The 20,590-nt window shown below is 52.0% G+C and overlaps 1 protein-coding gene across 1 annotated transcript in view; it reads right to left on the bottom strand.

Annotated features, from left to right (window-relative positions):
* The window catches only part of LOC128278514 (MOXD1 homolog 2-like), a 40,270-nt gene that overhangs the window by 8,046 nt on the left and 11,634 nt on the right, over window positions 1-20,590 (bottom strand). The window contains exons 3-7 of the mRNA XM_053017244.1: window positions 15,609-15,887; window positions 11,279-11,458; window positions 5,862-6,377; window positions 5,638-5,800; window positions 5,292-5,427 (exon numbers count right to left, since the gene is read on the bottom strand). Of these exons, the coding sequence (XP_052873204.1) occupies window positions 5,292-5,427; window positions 5,638-5,800; window positions 5,862-6,377; window positions 11,279-11,458; window positions 15,609-15,887 (1,274 nt within the window). The remainder of the gene's footprint in view (window positions 1-5,291; window positions 5,428-5,637; window positions 5,801-5,861; window positions 6,378-11,278; window positions 11,459-15,608; window positions 15,888-20,590) is intronic.

Genomic DNA, 20,590 nt, shown 5'->3' with positions numbered 1-20,590 from the left:
CGCCCGCAAGGATTGAACTTTTCATCGTACGTCGCAACATGTAACTCACTCACTCGAGGGAGCCCCGGGTCTCGAAATGTAATAATTAAAATCACACTCCGCGGGCCGGGCCAGGACTGCGGAAAGTTCACCGACAGCGGCACGACTTTTTTTTTACGAACAATGGCATTAGCCCGGGGGTCGCGGGGCACGCTAAATCAACACACACAGCCACCCTGCCGCAGAGCGCCACGAAGCATGCCCGGTGCGGTCTTGTCACCTTGTAGGCCACACTTCGCCACCTGCCAGGTCCAATTCCCAAGAAAATTGGATCTTACACAGAACCCACATTATCCCGGGCGATGGGGTGGGGGGCGCTTCGGATTTTCACCGGGGCCACACAGTTTTTCCTTCCCATTGTTTCCCGCGAGGCCGTTATTGATTGCGGGCACAAGGACGCTAATCCGACGGGGCAGGGAAAACTCTATTACCCCAACGACCGAGTGCGACCGGCTTTGCGGGCCCCTTATCCGAAGGGATTTCCCGTTTTTGGGGTGCAAATCCTGGCGCACTCCCTTAACGAATGCCCGGACCCGAGCATCAGCTGGGACCGTTTCGACACCTCACGCTCCTTCGGGAGGAACTATCATTACCATTGCCATTCCCTCCCCCGGGGGAATGGTCGGGAACGCTCCTTCGAGGGCTTCGGAGGGCTCCTGGCGCTCGGGGCAAGCAGTGATAAATAATGCGAAACACAAGCGAAAGTTCTCAGGTGCAAATTATTTCGAGCACACTGTGGCCGCCCCGCACCACACACACACCGCACCACCGGATTGCCCTTTTCTCATGCATCCTTCGCAGGGTTTTTTTTCCATGCGTCCATCCGTGCGCTTGTGTTTCGATCCCCTTCGGGCCTGGCTGTGGCTTAGCTCGTTTAGCCGTTCGCCCCGCCACTAACAAGACACAAACCCCAGCATTCCGCCCCGGGGCGCGCGCGCGCTGGGGTCATGTTTAATGTTTTTATTAGTGCATCGCCCTGCCCGGGGGAGGTTTTGTGCGGACCAAACAACTTTTAACCAAAAACAACACAACAACCCGGACCCGGGTGGGGCGGAGGTGGTAACAACAATGGTGGCCCGGTGTGCCAGCGAAACTATCATTACGATGCTGTGCACCTTTTTTTGTCTCTAATGTCCTCGGTACAAGGAGCTTTCCAAGCCAGGAGCGGGCGCGCGAACAAAGATAAATATTTTTCTATGAATTTCTTCTTGCCGGCAGGTTTCGCCGGTCCGGAAAATGATGAAAACTGGGTGGAAAAAGCCCCGCGGATGTCCACCGGCTCGGTCCTGTGGTAACCGGACTGCGGTTTATCCGGACCGGTGGAGTGGACGGTCGTTAACAGCACCGTCCGTGTCCATGGCCGCTGGAACATAGTTTTCTCTGGCCGACCCATAAATGGCGCTTCTACCTTGGACCTGGGCTGCTCTAATTGCTTTACCATCGTTTCGCGTGTCCGGGAGCCGTTGGATAAGACGGCGGCACCATTGTCTTCGTGCTGGCGGGCATCTTGAAGCTCCACGGAATGAAGAGTTTTATCCTGGGCCCTTTCGTGGTGCATTCCGTACAGGACTGAGAACAGGATGCCGATGCACGTTCATGATTGCTTCATCGGCGTGCGCCAATTAACGCAGTGTAATTGATTTCGGTCTCCACCCAGCAACCGGACACCGAAAGCGATAAATTCGATGAAAAAGGAACCACTTGGTGGAATGAAACAGTGCGGTTTCGTCATGCGGTCTTTTCAGTACAGGTATTGTTGATGACCAGATTGGTACGCTTGATTGAGTCAATGCTGTAGAATTACGCAAGGTATTCTCAGATACTGCAAGGTTCATCAATTGAATAAGTGCATCCATAATGCTTTTGTATTTTGCTTCTCAATGTTCAATTCAGCACGTCTGTGTTGGAAAAAAATAAAATGTTTATAAACGTAATTGAGTCTAATCAACAATTCATCAGTGCAGAGCACCTTTTCTCAGAATAATGTAGGTTTCAAAGCAAACCGATGATACAATACTAATTTGTTTCCGGTCCTCTCCGGACTCAGGTATGGATCCTTTTAGGAAAACAAGGCCAGATTTACCTCCATCATACCATAGACTATGCCGGATTGTAGATTTCGTTCAATATGTTTGGTGGATGGTGCAAAATGTCCACTTTTATCAACTCGAGATAATTTCGTACGTCCACTGTAGCTTTAATACGATGAACACGACATTCTTTTTCACAACCGTTGATAATTTGGTTGTCCCACTTTTGTTGAATCTGGTCTGGCCAACATCCTTGTAATTTTTACCTCTTCAGCTCATGTTTATAATGGTTTCACGTTCTTCAAGCCTTTTCACAAACCGAGAAACAGAATGATGTCTTGGGAATTCGTCTTCGCGCGTTTCTAACCCTTTATTTGAAATTTCAAAAAACACTACGCTATCAATCTTTGAAATGTTTGAATTTTTAATTTTGCTCTGAAAACCTTAGAAATTAGCATTCAGCATCTTAAAAGAGCGATTCCAAAAGTAGATATTCGACACTGACACTTTGACACTACTCAACCGAAAAAGAAACGCGCCCCGGATTACTAGATCAATCATGAGCAGACACAACGGAACGGTTGCCTGATTATGAGCCGATGATCCGTCACATGAGCATAAAATCGTACGTTTGACAGTAATAACGGGTTGGTGGGCTGCAAATAAACAACCGCCGAAAATTGAATTAATTCGTTCGCATACCGCAGTCGGTGCCATTATTTTTCTCGATAGCCGAAGACCCTCTTCAACCGAAACGATTTTCCATCAGCGACGCAGCGCTATTAAAGCGACATTTAGCAAAAAAGTCCCTCTACGAGCGTGACGCTGGCGTGAGCATAAAAACAGCATTATGCTTCTTTTATCACTCTCCGCAGTCGACGATGGATGCCCGGGCGGGGTAAGTGTTCTTTTTCATCAAATTTAATGACGTTCATGGCTCATTTCGTAGCGCACCAACTGACAATGCAACCTGAGGACTGCAGCAGCCGCAGAGCAATGGCTCCCGGTGCCGTTTTGTGCGGTTGACAGGACCGCAAAACTATAAACAAGATAAGTTCCACAAACTCTCGTTCCCCTGCAGAATGAGCGGGAGGACTCCGGGGACGCGGTTCGTCAGAGTTATTTTTGTGAATGTTTCAGAATTATTTGCCACTCGTTTTGTTCCCTTTCCCGCCCAATTGTGTGCGGGTTGTGAGTGATACATTTTCGACGGTTTTTTATTTCTATTTTCGATCCGTTTCCGGGGTCCCGTACCGTGCGCCACATTATCTCTTCATACTACTGCTTTTTTTAGCTTCCTTTTCGCAGTGACAAATGTCGCAGCGATAAAGAATGGGAGACCCTCTGCGCGGGAGGAGGTCCTTTTGCGCGATCGACGTCAGAAGATGATTTTCCGGTGTGCGCAAAAGGAACCAACAAAACCAGTGCCGTGGAGCGTTCGGTGTCTTTTTGGTCGAAAACGGCACCTCACCGGCGGTGGCAGTAGTAGGTTCTCATTAAAATTTAATCAGATTTTTCCACATTTCACCCGGACGCTCTCAGGAAGGGCTGCCCGTCACGGCTAGTGGCGGAGATGTTTCACAAAAAAATAAACAAACATTGAAACAAAGCGGCCGAGCGGCCATCGCATGGCGCACGGCGTGGATTCCTTCACTATTCACCATTCGTTTGAGTTATGTTCCTGTAAAAATTTCAAACGATCCTCAACCAACGCCAACCAGGATGCAACCGGCGCGCATTCTAGTGGCCCTCGAGAATGACGTATTTTCTTGCCGGTCGTCGTCGGAAAAGACGATGTGTCGATGAAAGGTTTCGACGCCAAAGACGTTGTCGCAGGTGGACTCATCGAGCAGCAGCATCTCTTCTTTACCACCGAACCGAAGTAGAAAAAGAAACGGAAAATGAATTGCGAAAGGTTCGCCGCCGGAACGCTGCGCCGGAAATGAAAACCGAGTCGATGCGACCGTTCGGAAGGACACTCAGTAAATACCGAGCAGAACCCAAGGCCCGCGGCTGACCCGCGTAGCCTTTTGTGCCTTTGGAGCGAAAGGAATTCAAAGCGAAAAAAAAACCAGGAGGAAATAAAGGCGAACGGTCCCTGTCGCGGACAGTCGGCTTCCAATCGCTCGGACCAATAATGAGGCGGAAAAGCTAAAAAAATGGGCCCCAAAGTCCCACCGGGGCCTGGTGAGGCCCCGACTCAACCACATCCCTGGCGGCAAGTCGGCGGGGTCCCGGCGGAGTTAGAGCCGTCCGTGCCGGGCGCGTGAAAAGAATTCTCCTTTTATCGTCCACAGTATTTTCCGACGCCCAGCGCCGGGAGGCGCCGTGTTGTGGTCGATTGTTTTGTGGCCGCCCCGGAAATGGGTGCGGGCGGCCGGAAGTGGACCGGAGAAACCGCAAAAAAAAAACGAACAACGCGCCCACCACTTTGGCGTCCATTTTCGGTATTTACCCGACGTGTTAATGGGATCCTGTAACCAGTTTGTAGCCTCCGATACCTTTTATTAGGCTTCTCGTCCGGTTGCAGGATACCTCAATGTGGCCTGGTCCGGGGCTTTTTTTTATCTATCGTACTTTTTTTTCAGACCACGGAACGCGATTCTACGCACGTCTGGCCCGGCTTGACCCAACTCAAACGTTGGTTCGAACCCATTTATGATTATCGACCCTGCCGGAGATGATCGAAAATTATCATGCGCAAATTGTGAAAACATTTTACGCACCCAACGCTGGCGATTTTCTACGACGCTGACGGTTTGCACGGGCCCGAACAAGTATCCAATTGATACCAATTAAACCGAGGGCAACAATAACCCGCCAGCGAGGGTTGAACGGCTCAGGATTATCATGCTCCGTACGTGCTTGCGCAATTCGAACCCAGGGCAGACTGAATATCAATATTTCGATTGCCTTGAAGACGATATCGAATTGATCTTTGTCTTCATCGCAATGGAAAAGGATGGCCCTCCTCAGTGTTCCATTGACAAGAAAATTTCTTATTAATATCAAGCACGTGAAGCGCATCTCAGTTCAAGACCATTTTCGAGGGAAAATCCATGTCCGTGTGAATTTGGCACCAAAAGTTTACTGAATCCGAAGAAATGTAATTTAAAAACTTAGGCGAACTTTTAGCGAAACATTGCCATCGAAGCCACACAAAGAACCGGCATCCGCCTTAAAATAGAGATGTCGGTGGGCTCGAAGGGATAATATACTTACGAAGCCAACTCCTCGATGCCCAGCGAGTGCAGGACCGTCGGCAGACTCGGCAGCGAATGGCAGGACGTCAGTTCCCGCTGACGAGGGTAGTACAGTGTCAGAATGAGACATATTTCCTCCCGGGTCGTCATGCCACCTGTAAGAGTCGAAACCCAGACGTTAGCTGGCCACAGCACACATACTTTCTAACTCCGAAGCCGACCCCGGCCACTCGACCGATGTTCTGGACCGATTTGTCGCTCCTTTCGTCCATCTTCGACCATGGTATGTGTCTGAGACGCCGGTCCGGCCCGAAAAACGGGTCCGAAAACGGAGTGAAGTGTGACAGCCGACACGGTTCACTTACCGAGTGTGATGGATTTGCGGGACGAGCTGTCATAGATACACTCCGCCACGAGGCTGTCGCCGGGCAGGACCTGCGCCGGGTCGACCAACCGCCGGTAGTCCTGGTAGCTGGGGTCAATGTTGTTGTCGTGCATGATCGGCTGCAGCTCGGTGTGTCCACGGATCTTAGTGAGGCGTGAGTTCAATTAATTCGAATGCTAAGACGCGCCCAACGGGGACACTCACCTGCCGCAGCTTAACCTGCCGTCCGATCAGGTGCGTTCGGCTCATGACCGCGAAGATGTTGATGCCGTCGCGCGGAATCGCCCGCTGGGTGCAGCTTCCCACGCAGTGACCTTCGGAGACGACCTTCTCCTGGCGCGGCGGAATGATGTGCCGCCAGTTTGGGTCCAGCCCGACCGACAGGACACCGGCATCGTACGGGCGCAGCTTGCGCGTGTAGAACAGCTTCAGTCCCGAATTGTCAACCATCTGTTGCTCCATCATGATACCGTCGTCGCTGTCTTCGCCGTCGCCTTCGCCGTCCCCGGGAGCACTGTCCGCCCCGGTCGGCGGTGCCGGTTCCCGGGAATCGTCGCGTGAATTGATGTTCATGTTCTGCTGCTGCTTGCTGAGATTCTTGCGATAGAACGGCGAGAAGTCGTACGTGTAGTCCGGATAGTTGTAGTGCGTCTCCAGCATGTAGTACGTGGCCTGGTGCGACTCGAGCGGGTAGCCCGCCTCGTCCGGGAACGTAAAGCCCTGCGAATGATAGTTCGGGCGAGACACGTTACTAGCGTTGAAGCCCCCACCGGGGAAGAAAGGCGCCATTTTTGAGCTCCCAACGACGCCATCACGTCACACGCGGCGGCCCATTATTTCAGTATTGCTCCCTAATTTAAGCACACCACGGCGCTAAAGACGTTTTATTGACGTCGACGCCGAACAAGCCATTCCACCGTTTCAGCTCAGCGCACAGGATAACGGAGCATGGGGCGTCCCGGTGTCCCGCCAGGACCCACTATCGCAAGTGTCAATTCCAGGCTCGTAAAAGCCCTGAACCGCGGGGCGGGGGTAATAACCAGGGCTTCGATCGTGTGCACTGTTGACGTCAGCGAGTCGTTAAAGTCACGCCATTCGCTCACCTCCTTCGTATGTGACTCGGTCGATGAATCATACACCGGGGCTCCTGCTTGCTGCACCTTCCGAAAGGGCTGTCAGGGGGTCACCGTTACAGTGCGCGTTTTTCGACGTCACACAGTTCGCCGAACGGGACGATAAATTACCGCGAAGGAGAGCCAAGACTAACTCCCGAACGTGACTAAGCGGTTCCCAAAAAGTGCAACTCGCACTCGCACCTATGACGAAGAAGGGTTACCGGAAACGGGCACCAGGAACCGGATCACCTTTTGGCAAACTGCTTGTGGCGAGCACAGCAAGAAAAGGACAAAAAAACGGGAAAGGAAACGGAACACGATGACGACGACGTCGAACGACGAGGACACCGACGACGACGACGAGATCGCGAAATTCATTACATTCCATCGCATTCAAATTGAATTGGCAATTGGCAAATTTATTCTATCGTGTAATTTAATTTATTCTGTGTCTGGGGCCGCCGGTCGGGGTGCCGGGTCGGGCAATTGTGCCGGCTCGATCGTCGTCACCAGCAAGATCTGAGTGTCACCGTCAGCCGGTCTGTCGTGCGGCGAAATCCTTGCCAGAAGGGCACCCACAGGAAGAAGAAACAAAAGCTCATCATTCTGCCGCCTGCCAATAAGCGGCACAAATTGTCAATCAGTAAATTGTCGATTGTTTTTCCCCGATCTTTTCCGGGTGCTCTGGGATCGCCGGTTAGGCCGGACTCCCGGGCACAGCGTAGGTTGTGACTCTCACTTTTCCATTTGGTATGGCGGAGATCGCCCTCTTATCGGGGTCCTTGAATTAGGTCGAAGTGAAAGCATTCGGGATTCATTTTCGCCGACTCTCTTCCAATTATTGGATGGAAGTTTTTCGTACTGCAAAAATTAAAACTTGTTTGAGTCACGGATCGATGTGTAACGTAACGGCCTGTAACATGCATTTTGTTCCAAATTCTCGCTCATCTGTTGTTGTTTGGTCCAACGACAAAAGCCAACCACCACGCCAACCGGTTCGTTGATGTTTTTAGTTCACTGCCGCGTAGTTTTTGTTGTTCGTTCACAATTATCTGGCCATTGTTCTGACGCAACCGTGTCGGAGAGCGGTAACATGTTATCCTGGCGTTGGACAAAAAAAACAAAAATAAAGGCGAAAAACGCAGCTTTTTGCTGCGTGGCCCCAACTATTTCACCATGTCGCGGGCGCCAGTTTTGGGGTGGGCCACGCTCTGCCATGTAGCTTATGCTGCTCTGCTGCTGGTGGAGTTTTTATCATGCCCTGGCCCCCGGGGGCCCCGGATGGGGTACATGTGTTGGTACATTTCTAAAACATCGCCCAACCTAAAACATGCTGCCGAGTGGCGAATGCGAATTTATTTTTGTGACCTAAATTTGGGGCCACCTACCAAGTTTTGGAACACCCGAAAAGAGGGGGGTTCCCGAGCACGCAATCCGAGGATCCGCTCGGTGCGATAAATAGGCTCCTTAATCGCCACGAAAACGCGCCACGTCGGCCGACGAAAGAAAGAACTCACCGTCGTCGTCGTGTCTCCCTTGGCGACATTATTCAATCTCCTGTGCAAAACCTGTGCGAATGTTCTCTTTCATGTTTTGCTGCATCAGTTGGCAGGCCGTGCCTCCTCCCATGGTTGGTCCGTGGCCCCGCTACCCTTATTGCGCTGTTTTGCCTTTCATTTTCAACTTTCTTTATGCCGTTTTTTGCGCGCTGTTGCCAATTGTCTTGTTGTTCCGGGACGCCAATTGGTCTTTTTGCAATCAGCGAGGTGGATAACACCGGGCGCGCACACACACACACAATCAACGGAACAAAGAGAACAGAATGGAAGTCGTTGTGGGTCGCGGCGTGGGCTGCGTTTTTCCGAACCAAAGCCGGTGGGAAAACGGCGCGCGAGAGAAGCTGCGAAGTCGAAGGAACGGGTTCGTCGGTTCTACACAGCAAAACAGCGCCACCGTAACCGTCAGTTAATTAGCGTGGGCGGAAACTGAGAGTGACTTTTGTCACCTCACAGTCACCGACCAACGGCAGCGTGACTTGCGCCACCAGCGCTCTCGTCTGACTTTTCTTTTCCGGCCGCCGTCGTCCCAACCGTCGGTGATGGTCGCTCGACGATGGCTTCCGGTGGCTAATGAAAAACCTCAAAGCCCGTGCCCGGCCGTGCCGTGCCGTGCCGGGCGCTACTTACGTCGGATCCACGGGCCCAATTAGCCACGACCGTGTTGCAGTGCATCGGCTGCAGCCGGAAGCACGGTTGGCCGCGCTGGCGGGACAGCTGCTCCAGCTCCTTGGACAGGCCCTGGCACTCGTACAGGATGATGTGGTTTAGGTACAGCACGCTCGTGCTCGAGTCGAAGACGGGTTCGTACTGCAAAATGGAGGAGCGAAAGAAACGGAAAGATTGATCGAAATGCGGGCGTTAATTGGATAACGTTGGTGACGTAAGGAAACAACGACTTGTACGAGCGGAACTCAGCGTGGAAGCGTTCGGCACCGTGGAGCTGAGCTCATTTCACGTACTCCCCAAACCGACATCCCCCACCCCCCCCCTTGGGCGCCCGGTGTGCCGGAGTCATAAATCTGTTTGTTTTAAAGTACGCTCGGAGGAAGGACTTGCCTTTGAGATCGGAGATCGTTCGGTGGATAACGGGTTTCCCCGGCCCAAGGGGGTTGATAAATCGAGCAAACGGAATCGTTCGCACACATATGCGAACCGAGCCGAGCCTAGCTGAGCCTCGCTATCGGCGTGCGGCGTTGCGATCGAATGAAGTTGTTCACTCAGCGTAATGGCGTCAGCTCATTTGCATAGAGCACGGGAAGATTTGTAGCACACAATGGTGCCACCGCCGCCGGGTGATTGAGGGTGATTGAGCATTGAGGCAGTGTGTGGCCTGTGGGTCGAAAAACTCGATTCGCCGATTCGGGCGCACGATAGATAGACAAGAGCCGGCGGCCCGAGAGCCAAACACTCGGGAAGATTTGAAGTTGCTCTCCAGGACACGGATTCCGGGGCCATGGAAGGATTGGGAGCGAAAAATCGGTCCCACCCCGGAGTTCCGGATGCTCCTGCAACGGCAACGGGGTGATTGATGAATATTCTGGAAGGCTACCATTTGACTGTTGCCGCCCGATGATGCATGAATGGCGTTTGAATGCAAATGAAGTGAGAACTGAAGTGACGTGATTTGATCGATAAACTATCGATTGCGTCGTTTTTCTGTGCGCGATGTCCCGGGTGGGACATAAAGATGTTTGCCGGTGGCTAAGTGAGTTGATGTTTCTTCCATCTTCCGTCGTTGCTGGAGTGCATAAAGGCAACTTGCCCGGCTCCATTGTCATTCGGTGTGTGGAGCGCCTGGCTCTGTACCCTTTTTGCGGCCACCATTCGAACAATGTTCCCAACCGCGCATTGTTGTTTTGTGCGGCCACGTTCGTCCTTAAATAAATTCAATTAATGGATTGCGACGAAACGAATCCTAAACAACAAGCACTCTTTCTCTCTGTCTCTCTGTGCGAGCAATCGGAGACGTTCGTTTAATTTCTAATTAACGTGGCGTCGTGGCCGCATTCTTACGGCACGCGATAGAGAGTCCCCCGGCATCACGTGCAACGGATCCATAGCTCATATTACCGCACAGCACCGCGCGCGCACCGAAAACCAACAATCAACTATCTCTTACCAAGATCCGGCCACCCCCTGAAAAACCGTCACCCTAAAGGAGCGCTTTTTGTTCACTTTCTTCTTCCCGCAGACGCACGCAGTGTCTCGACCAAGATGGGTCCCGTCCCCTTGCCGGCGTTTTGCATCCTTGCGCGGGAATAATTCATTTATTCACCGCTCCTTGATGGGTTGTAATTCCCCTCGAGAGCTATAGGCCGCGCTGCTCCCTGCAGCGCTCGAGTGCCTCTTGAGCTCGATTGTTTGAGTGGATTTGCGTTCGATTTGGAAACGCCTGATGAGAACCGACCGGTCCCCGGTCCCGGCTAGGCTCCGCTCACGAGGATCGTGTTACATGGACGCGCGCGCACGTCCGCGGAAACGGGTCCTTCTTCGGGGCGCTCGAGCCGATGCACCGGGTCGACCATGTCTATGATGCCGTGCCGGGCTTTTTACCAAATTCGTTTCAAGGATTTGTTTTTTTCGTCCTTCCAACAATCGAACCCCTGCTGGCTGGTTCGTGCAACGTTTAATTTGTCGTTGGTTTTGGGATTATTACAACGTGAAGGCAAATATTTGCTCCCAGAAACAATATCTACACAGCAAAACAGCGCCACCGTAACCGTCAGTTAATTAGCGTGGGCGGAAACTGAGAGTGACTTTTGTCACCTCACAGTCACCGACCAACGGCAGCGTGACTTGCGCCACCAGCGCTCTCGTCTGACTTTTCTTTTCCGGCCGCCGTCGTCCCAACCGTCGGTGATGGTCGCTCGACGATGGCTTCCGGTGGCTAATGAAAAACCTCAAAGCCCGTGCCCGGCCGTGCCGTGCCGTGCCGGGCGCTACTTACGTCGGATCCACGGGCCCAATTAGCCACGACCGTGTTGCAGTGCATCGGCTGCAGCCGGAAGCACGGTTGGCCGCGCTGGCGGGACAGCTGCTCCAGCTCCTTGGACAGGCCCTGGCACTCGTACAGGATGATGTGGTTTAGGTACAGCACGCTCGTGCTCGAGTCGAAGACGGGTTCGTACTGCAAAATGGAGGAGCGAAAGAAACGGAAAGATTGATCGAAATGCGGGCGTTAATTGGATAACGTTGGTGACGTAAGGAAACAACGACTTGTACGAGCGGAACTCAGCGTGGAAGCGTTCGGCACCGTGGAGCTGAGCTCATTTCACGTACTCCCCAAACCGACATCCCCCACCCCCCCCCTTGGGCGCCCGGTGTGCCGGAGTCATAAATCTGTTTGTTTTAAAGTACGCTCGGAGGAAGGACTTGCCTTTGAGATCGGAGATCGTTCGGTGGATAACGGGTTTCCCCGGCCCAAGGGGGTTGATAAATCGAGCAAACGGAATCGTTCGCACACATATGCGAACCGAGCCGAGCCTAGCTGAGCCTCGCTATCGGCGTGCGGCGTTGCGATCGAATGAAGTTGTTCACTCAGCGTAATGGCGTCAGCTCATTTGCATAGAGCACGGGAAGATTTGTAGCACACAATGGTGCCACCGCCGCCGGGTGATTGAGGGTGATTGAGCATTGAGGCAGTGTGTGGCCTGTGGGTCGAAAAACTCGATTCGCCGATTCGGGCGCACGATAGATAGACAAGAGCCGGCGGCCCGAGAGCCAAACACTCGGGAAGATTTGAAGTTGCTCTCCAGGACACGGATTCCGGGGCCATGGAAGGATTGGGAGCGAAAAATCGGTCCCACCCCGGAGTTCCGGATGCTCCTGCAACGGCAACGGGGTGATTGATGAATATTCTGGAAGGCTACCATTTGACTGTTGCCGCCCGATGATGCATGAATGGCGTTTGAATGCAAATGAAGTGAGAACTGAAGTGACGTGATTTGATCGATAAACTATCGATTGCGTCGTTTTTCTGTGCGCGATGTCCCGGGTGGGACATAAAGATGTTTGCCGGTGGCTAAGTGAGTTGATGTTTCTTCCATCTTCCGTCGTTGCTGGAGTGCATAAAGGCAACTTGCCCGGCTCCATTGTCATTCGGTGTGTGGAGCGCCTGGCTCTGTACCCTTTTTGCGGCCACCATTCGAACAATGTTCCCAACCGCGCATTGTTGTTTTGTGCGGCCACGTTCGTCCTTAAATAAATTCAATTAATGGATTGCGACGAAACGAATCCTAAACAACAAGCACTCTTTCTCTCTGTCTCTCTGTGCGAGCAATCGGAGACGTTCGTTTAATTTCTAATTAACGTGGCGTCGTGGCCGCATTCTTACGGCACGCGATAGAGAGTCCCCCGGCATCACGTGCAACGGATCCATAGCTCATATTACCGCACAGCACCGCGCGCGCACCGAAAACCAACAATCAACTATCTCTTAGCGGGATCCGGTCCCCCCCTGAAAAACGTTCCCCTAAAGGAGCGCTTTTTGTTCACTTTCTTCTTCCCGCAGACGCCTACCAAGATGGGTCCCGTCCCCTTGCCGGCGTTTTGCATCCTTGCGCGGGAATAATTCATTTATTCACCGCTCCTTGATGGGTTGTAATTCCCCTCGAGAGCTATAGGCCGCGCTGCTCCCTGCAGCGTTCGAGTGCCTCTTGAGCTCGATTGTTTGAGTGGATTTGCGTTCGATTTGGAAACGCCTGATGAGAACCGACCGGTCCCCGGTCCCGGCTAGGCTCCGCTCACGAGGATCGTGTTACATGGACGCGCGCGCACGTCCGCGGAAACGGGTCCTTCTTCGGGGCGCTCGAGCCGATGCACCGGGTCGACCGTGTCTATCGCCGGGCCGGGCTTTTTACCAAATTCGTTTCAAGGATTTGTTTTTTCGTCCTTCCAACAATCGAACCCCTGCTGGCTGGTTCGTGCAACGTTTAATTTGTCGTTGGTTTTGGGATTATTACAACGTGAAGGCAAATATTTGCTCCCAGAAACAATAAAGCTCCGGCAGCGAGTGCGCCCGAGGGAACGATTCCTTTCGTATCTGGGCGCAACTCGAACCCGGTCATTCCCGGTTTTCCCTGGGCCCTGGGCCTTGATCTCTGGGCCGGTGTTTGCCGAATGCCGGTGAAGAAATATTTGCTTAAAACCAGTCGACAATCGAGCGCACGGAATTGCGTACTGCGCATTACGCCACCAGCGCCAACAAACTGTCATTTCGATACCATTAAAAATTGGTTCCAGCGAAGAAATTAGTTCCGTGCCGACCAGGCCCCGGATTTGTTCCGGTCCGGTCCGGGGTTTTTGATGAAAGTTTCAATCGGTTACGCACTTTCCTTTGCGATGCATCCGATGGCCGCACAAACATTCCCCGTTCGCCACGCACGCCAACGGACCGTGGCGTGAGGCAGGAAATTGCTTCGACACTCCCGCCGGCAGCCGGTTCCGGGCTTCCGACTAATCGGAAAATCAGTGTCCTGTGTTCGGGCCGTTTTTGTTGGCCCAATTCTCGTTTGAAAGACACACGTGGACACGTGGACACGATGTCGGATGGTGGGTAAAAATATTTTCCAATCAATTTCCCCGGCGGACGACGGCCGAGAGAAAATGAGTCCTTTCTTCCGGTTCCCGAGGATGCTTCTATTTTGCGGTTCCCGTTTCGAATGCATCCATTCCGTTCACCCCGTGGCCGTGTAAGGAGCTGCCGTCATTCGTGTTTCCGTATTCCGTGTCCGTTCGGAGCACTCTTGACGGCCACTCGCCCAAGGAGGAAATGATTTTTTTACAACTTTCTTATCTCTGTGACGAAGCCCGTTCCGAATGAAGGAACGCGATCATTTCAACTCCCATCGTCGTCGTCGTCTCTGCTGACGCGAACCATTTTTCACCACCGTCCACCATTCACTCCGTATGCTCTGGCAGGACCTTATCGGTGGACAAAATAAGGCGCACGAAGGCGAACGACCAGAAACACATAAAAAATGTCCGACACTTTACAGCAGAAAGGCGGCGGCGGCCACCGCCATACGTAGTGCCGTACCCATTTACTTGCGTTACTTCTTCCGTTGGCGTTGGAGTCGTTTCATTTTCGCCTCGTTCTGCATCGTTTCGCAAGACGACGGAGCAGGACGACGTCGAAAAGGACCGCACATATATATCAACATAATGATAACGGAAATTGGAAGAGTACACACACCGACGCTCTCACGCTTCAATTTATACACATTATAAATAAATTTTCCCAGCTCGTGCTCCCGTTCCCAAAGGCATGGTTTTGGGACAATTCTTTCTCGTAGATGTTGGAACGTTTCATCCGACCAAGCGAAAAAAAGTGTTACTCCACTCCAAATCACCTCCAAAAGCGGACCCGAGCACCGAGAGTGTTTCAGCCAATCATCCGTGTCCGCGTGCGGAAAACTGGAAAATGGGAAATGCCCAGCGGTACGCGAACGTGTCATATTTATCACTCCCGTCCGGAAAAATCGGAACCGGGAACGGTGACGAGATTAAGTGAAAACGCTAAACGTGCTCCGCTTAAATGGAACCGAAGGGAAGCTCCGACAACATCTTCGACTCACGGCGATCTGACGAGCGGCAAGCGGGAGATCGATGAAGATATATCGTCGGGGTGGTGCTGATGCCGATAATCTGGCGCACACTTTCCGCGAGCGGTGTCCCGGCTCTTGGCGGGACCCCCATATGGTGAAACATTAATTTTGTTTCTCTCAAACATCCGAAAGTACGGGCCATTTAGCGAAAAGGCGGCCAAAGCGCTGCGGTAAGTGCTTTGGCAGTGAATGAAAAACATTTTTCTCCGGTGCGTCCCAAAAACGGTGCCATGCGAGGTGCCCTTCCCATTTGTTGCACGCCGTCAAAGTTCTGACCGTCCGACCTAGGCTAGGCGCGGTTGACCGAAACTAAATTGAATGGAAATGGTGACCGGAAATTGAACCGGCGGTGGCCGGTAGCCGTTTCCGGAAATAGTGGCCCATTTTTCCGGGCCACCGGGTGCGAAGTTTTCGTCCGAACCGCGCGCCAATGGCTGGCCGACGAAACTTTTCACCCGAAAGCTCGGGCTCCCGAAACCGTAAAAGCCACCAATAGCAGTAGTATCGCCGCAGCATCCGACGATCGCCCTTCTGGGTCGCACCACGCATTAATGGATAGGGGTAGGAGGGGGAGAAGAAAATCGCACTATGGGCCCACAAAACAGGCCCTCTTTAATCCGGGTCGGGTCTGGGAAAGTTTTTAATGTGCTCCGGCTCAGCTTGGGGACTTACCCGGACCAAGTGGTGCTTCTGGACGAAGTCGTCGAGCTTGAAGATTTTGCACCAGTACAGGCTCTCGTCACTTTCCGGCAGCTCGACGTCCTCGTTGCGCAGCTCCAGCACGTCGATGGCCGGCGAGTTCGTCAGCTCGTCCTGGCTCGAGCGCTGCGTGAGAAACAGCGACCGGGATCCTTTGAAGGCGACCAGCGGCTGCGGTAACGTGGTGGCCGTGGGCGATCCCTTTCGGGGCTTCTCCTTCGAGTACATGAAAATGACGCGCATTGTGTCGTTCTGGGGAGAAAAAGAATGCGAAAACAATTAAAGAACTTACGAAAAGATATTGTACTACTGTGGCCAAAAATATCGGGAAATCGCTTATAATTCGAAAAATTTTCTTTATTCTTCTAAATCTATGCCATAACTAACATAACTAACATAACTATCTAGGTCTTGGACATATTCTTCATTACGGCTTCTAAACATTGTATTAGGACACTCAAAGTTGTCCTCAGGTCGGTCTCTCGATTAAAGCGAATAGCCACAATGATCAAATGGTAAGTATCCGATGTTTATTGACAGTTTGGCCGGATGTTGAAGCGGATTCATAATGCACCTACACCACTATAATAACTGGTTTCCGTTTGTTTTGAGCCACATTAGTATTCCTTGTTAGTGTTGCACCAACCATTAACTATTCATTGATTGACCAAAACCCGAGTTTGTGTAGAAAACATTGACACTGAGGATCGCTCAGTAATTGCCAACAGAAATCACCAACTGTTACGCGATACGCTGCACTTAATGCAAATTTGTGCCCCAATTGTTCTCTCGGCACGGTACATAATTGCCAAAACTGGGGGCCGTCCCGTGGCCAACCACCGAAATTGGCCACCGATAATCGATTTAAATTGCTCATCTCTCATAAACACTGACAGCGTGAACGGGGCTGGCCCACAAAACCCCGGCAACCCGAAGCGTACCCGGGACCAATTTCGGTGCAATTGAGCTAGTAATGCTGATCCTTGCGCGCTGCCCGATTTGTACTTCATTTTTCCGTCGCGCATTCGGCGTTTGCACGACGCCAATGAGATTTTGTGACTTTCTGGGGTGGAAAATTCATCGGAAACCCCGGTGGCGGTGGGCGAACCCCATCTTCTGCCGTTGCGAGGGCGAAAATGAAACATTTCCACCCGGGTTCCTGGATCCTGGTGCTGCCCGGTGGTGCCCGGTGGTGGTCGCAATCCCACAGGCCCGCCCTGGGAGCCAGGGACGGCAGCAGCAGCAGCAGCTTCCGGGAGGCCATCAGTACCACAAAAGAAGTGCAATATTTTCCAATTGCCACCACCACCGACCGACCGACCGACCGACCGGCCGCTGCTCGCTTTTCCGGGTTACGAAATCCCGCCGCCGTCGCCGAGTTTCGGGACGAGGATCGACCGAGGTGTGGCGTTGATTTGAAATTGGTAAGCATTCAGCCGAAATAATGCGCCTTCGTCCGAGCATCGTCCGGAAGGGATTACGTGGAAGCTGCACAGCTGAGGTCTATGTGCGATTGCGAACCAGTGTGTTGTTGCTGCTCTGCACCATTGTGGTGCGTGGCCGGGGACCCATAATAGAATTACGAAGCATGAAATTTTATCTGTTTCGATTCATGGCTTATCAATTGGGTGTGCTCACTCGGGGATTTCCTTCATTTTTTTTTCCATGTTGTGGCCATGAAAATTCCAACATATTTCGAGTGCTTTACTTAAAGATCCTGTTCCAGCAAAGCAGCACGCTTTGATGCGATTCGGTATCGGTTTTAATCCGTTTTAATTATCGATCGGTTGCGAACCGGTATCAACCGGTTCACTGATTCACATTCCGCAACCGGTTCATTTAACGCCAATCGGTTCGATAAGCGTCATAAAATGACCACCATGAAATTCGTAATTCCTCCCTCCTTGCACGGGAAACCTTTCGAACATCAGCATTACACACAAATAAACTATTTCCCTTCTGTACGCTTCCCAAAAGATAGGAACAAATCCAACCGTTAATGAAATCTGTCAGCCTTTCAAAACTCACCCGAATATCATTTACCCGAGAACTTTTTTCCCATACGATTCCCGGGGTTTGGCCAACGCCAACGCTTCAACCCGTCATGTCATTTGCAGCCCCATTTCGGCTCCGACTCCGACAGATCCAGTGCCGTGCCGGAGTTAATTTTCGAACGAATCGTTTTGGCAACTGGAAAAATCACAACCCGGAACATTTCTAGCTCCTGTCCTCGCATCCTGGAATCGTGGCGAAACTGGCTGGGATGTGTTTGCATTGCAATTTGAATAAATTAATGTTATGAAAAATTTAATTAAATTTCAATTCCACATATATAAACCTCGTACGCACACAATGACGATGCGCGATGGATAAAAAGTTCTCGTCTCGTGGTCCTGGCGCTCAGCGCTTCGCTTGGGCGGCGTTGGGTGCACTTGGAGTACGCCAACCCGGAGGAGTTATTACAGACACACGGACAGAATCTTGGAAGTGAGTGAAAGGAGTGTGTCTAGTCGGGTGAGTCGTCGTCGTCGTCGTCGTCCTTGCTGTAAAACCGTGAACGAGGGCCGGCGCTCGTAAGAGAATTTATTATCGTAGCCGTCATCGAGATTCTTCAGCCGCCTCTTGAGGCAACATTCTTCAGCCCATCATCATGCCGGGGTTTGTTTGCCGGGCGCGTGTAACGGACCCGCTGAAAGGTACTTCCGAGACACAAGGAGCCCTTCTTGTTCGCCGCAAGTCGTCTCGACCCCGGGAAGAAGCATTCAATCTTCGCGTTTTCCAATTCCCAAGGCACGGAACATGATCACAATTTATGAAATAAATGCAAACACGTATTTGATTAATAAAAATGCACTCCAAAAGGGACGGGAATGTCTCACCTCACCACGGGCACCCCTTCCGGGGCGCCCCAACCAGACCGCTGGAAGGCGCTGCGAAATCGTACCAATAAAGTGAGCATTTCTTCGCCGTACGCCAGGGCCAGGCCGGGCAAGAATTATGCATCTTCTCTAGGTGTTGCCGAAGAAGAAAATAACGTTTCAGTGGATGTCCTAGTCCGATGTAGGGGCCCCTCCGGTGAATCCGGTATTGCCGCTTTTATTTTCCATTCGTTTATTGTTATTTTTCGGGCACCCTCTTTGGCCGTCGCTGTATCACCGCACGCATGTTAATTTCAATTTATATTCAAATATTATTTCCCGACTACCCGGCTACACACAACGATTGTTCGTGTCCACAGCGGCTCCGCTACGGAGCGCCCATTCGAAACGGTCCCCCTTCGCCGAGTATTGTGTTTCCTTATTTTCATAATTCAATTTCCAATTAGAAAACAGGATTTCGACTATTCCGACCGAAGCCGAGGCCGGGGCCGGTGCCGGTGCCGGATTTTATCTCAATTAAATCGGAGAACCAAAATTTGCGCTTTCTATTTGGTGCCGCCGCCAGGAGTTCCGGGGATACACAAAAGGGATACAAACTTTCACCGAAACGCGGCAACGGAAGGTGGAAGTTAATGGAATTTGCCACTCTCGGCCACGGCAAAACTCGATGGCCAAGCCCGGCGGTGGTGGTGGCGCACCTTAGCCCGGCACACAAAAAACCGGCCAACCCGGGATATCGGGAGTTCGGAAGTGTTGTCTCAGGGATCTGTGTGTCTGCAAAATTATGAGTGTGCGTTCCCGGGTTTTTGGGGGCTGTCAGGACCAAAGGGGCCCGATCCCACTCAGGTCTACACGCCCTGCCACGGCTTATGATTGAGTTTCGGTAATTGAGTTTGTGGTTTCATGTTGGCTAATGGTCGATTTTGTATTGGATTGCTGTCAGACTTGGGCGGAGGATGGGTTTGCGATAGCCGTGTACCGATGCTTTTTGCGGAACCGACCTTTTAATAAGGTTAAGAAACGCGTGTTTGTGTGTGTGTGGTGGCCAAATTAATTACACACTCCAGGTGACGTCCACGCCGATAGTTCCCTAATGGTGTGCCGAGTGGTTGATACATTTTAAACACGCTCACCGCTGCATAATTCACTACGCATGGCGCACGGATTCGTGAATCCCTTTCACCTCGCCCGGTTTAATAAAAATCGCACCCCTACGGAGCAATTCCCAAATGTAATTTTCTTTTCAACAGTCAAAAAGTGTCACAAGAATGCGAGCGGCGCCCAAAAAAGAGCCGGGCGCCTGATTTATGATCGCGAACCAATTCCACAAACGACAGAGTCTGATCCGTTATCCCGACCCCAGAGGGTCGACCATCAGGGGTTACTCTTCTAATTCTGAATCCCGAAGGAAGCCAGCCCCGGCCGGAACAGAAGACGAAACAAGACCGTAAAGTGGTACAAATTAATTACACAATAAATAAAGCATCATCTGATTTTAATGCTCATTCGTTGTGTAACGATTCACCCCGGGCCAAGCGGCGGCCGGCCCGGCGGCGTGCGGAAGCAACAGAGCAACGATGGATGAGTTCGAAGAAACGGTGATGCCTTGCTTCCTGGAAGCGCCGGGTGCCCGGGTCGCATCCGGGCACAACGTTCCATTCTTCGCCTTCGTCGTATTGCCTGCGACTTTTCAACTGTCATCGTAATTCCAAACTAATTGGAAAAGTTCCTTTAATTCCTTCCCTGTTTATTAACGTCGCCGACGTCGTCCTTCGGCGCGCAGGGAGCACCGCGTTCGAGGCAGGATGGAAATTCTTAACCTGACTGACTGCGGAGGACAAAGAGGACAGCGCACCCCGGTGGTTAGGGTTTGTTGGTTTTGCGTTTTTGGTTTCGATAGTAAAGTGCAGGAAAATTGGATTCATCTTTCGGAGGGAACTCGAAGCCGGAGAACTCCGGTGCGGCGTCAGCTTGTCCGCCCACCGCCCCCGGTTGGTCGGGTGGGGTAGGTTAAACTGATGCTGATTTGCAGAACCATCAAGTCAACGAGCGGCCGACTTCGAACGCCAATCGAAC

This window comes from Anopheles cruzii, chromosome 2, assembly GCF_943734635.1.
Source record: "Anopheles cruzii chromosome 2, idAnoCruzAS_RS32_06, whole genome shotgun sequence".
In the NCBI taxonomy this organism is placed as follows: Eukaryota; Metazoa; Arthropoda; class Insecta; order Diptera; family Culicidae; genus Anopheles; species Anopheles cruzii.
This window is presented reverse-complemented; position numbering and strand designations above follow the sequence as displayed.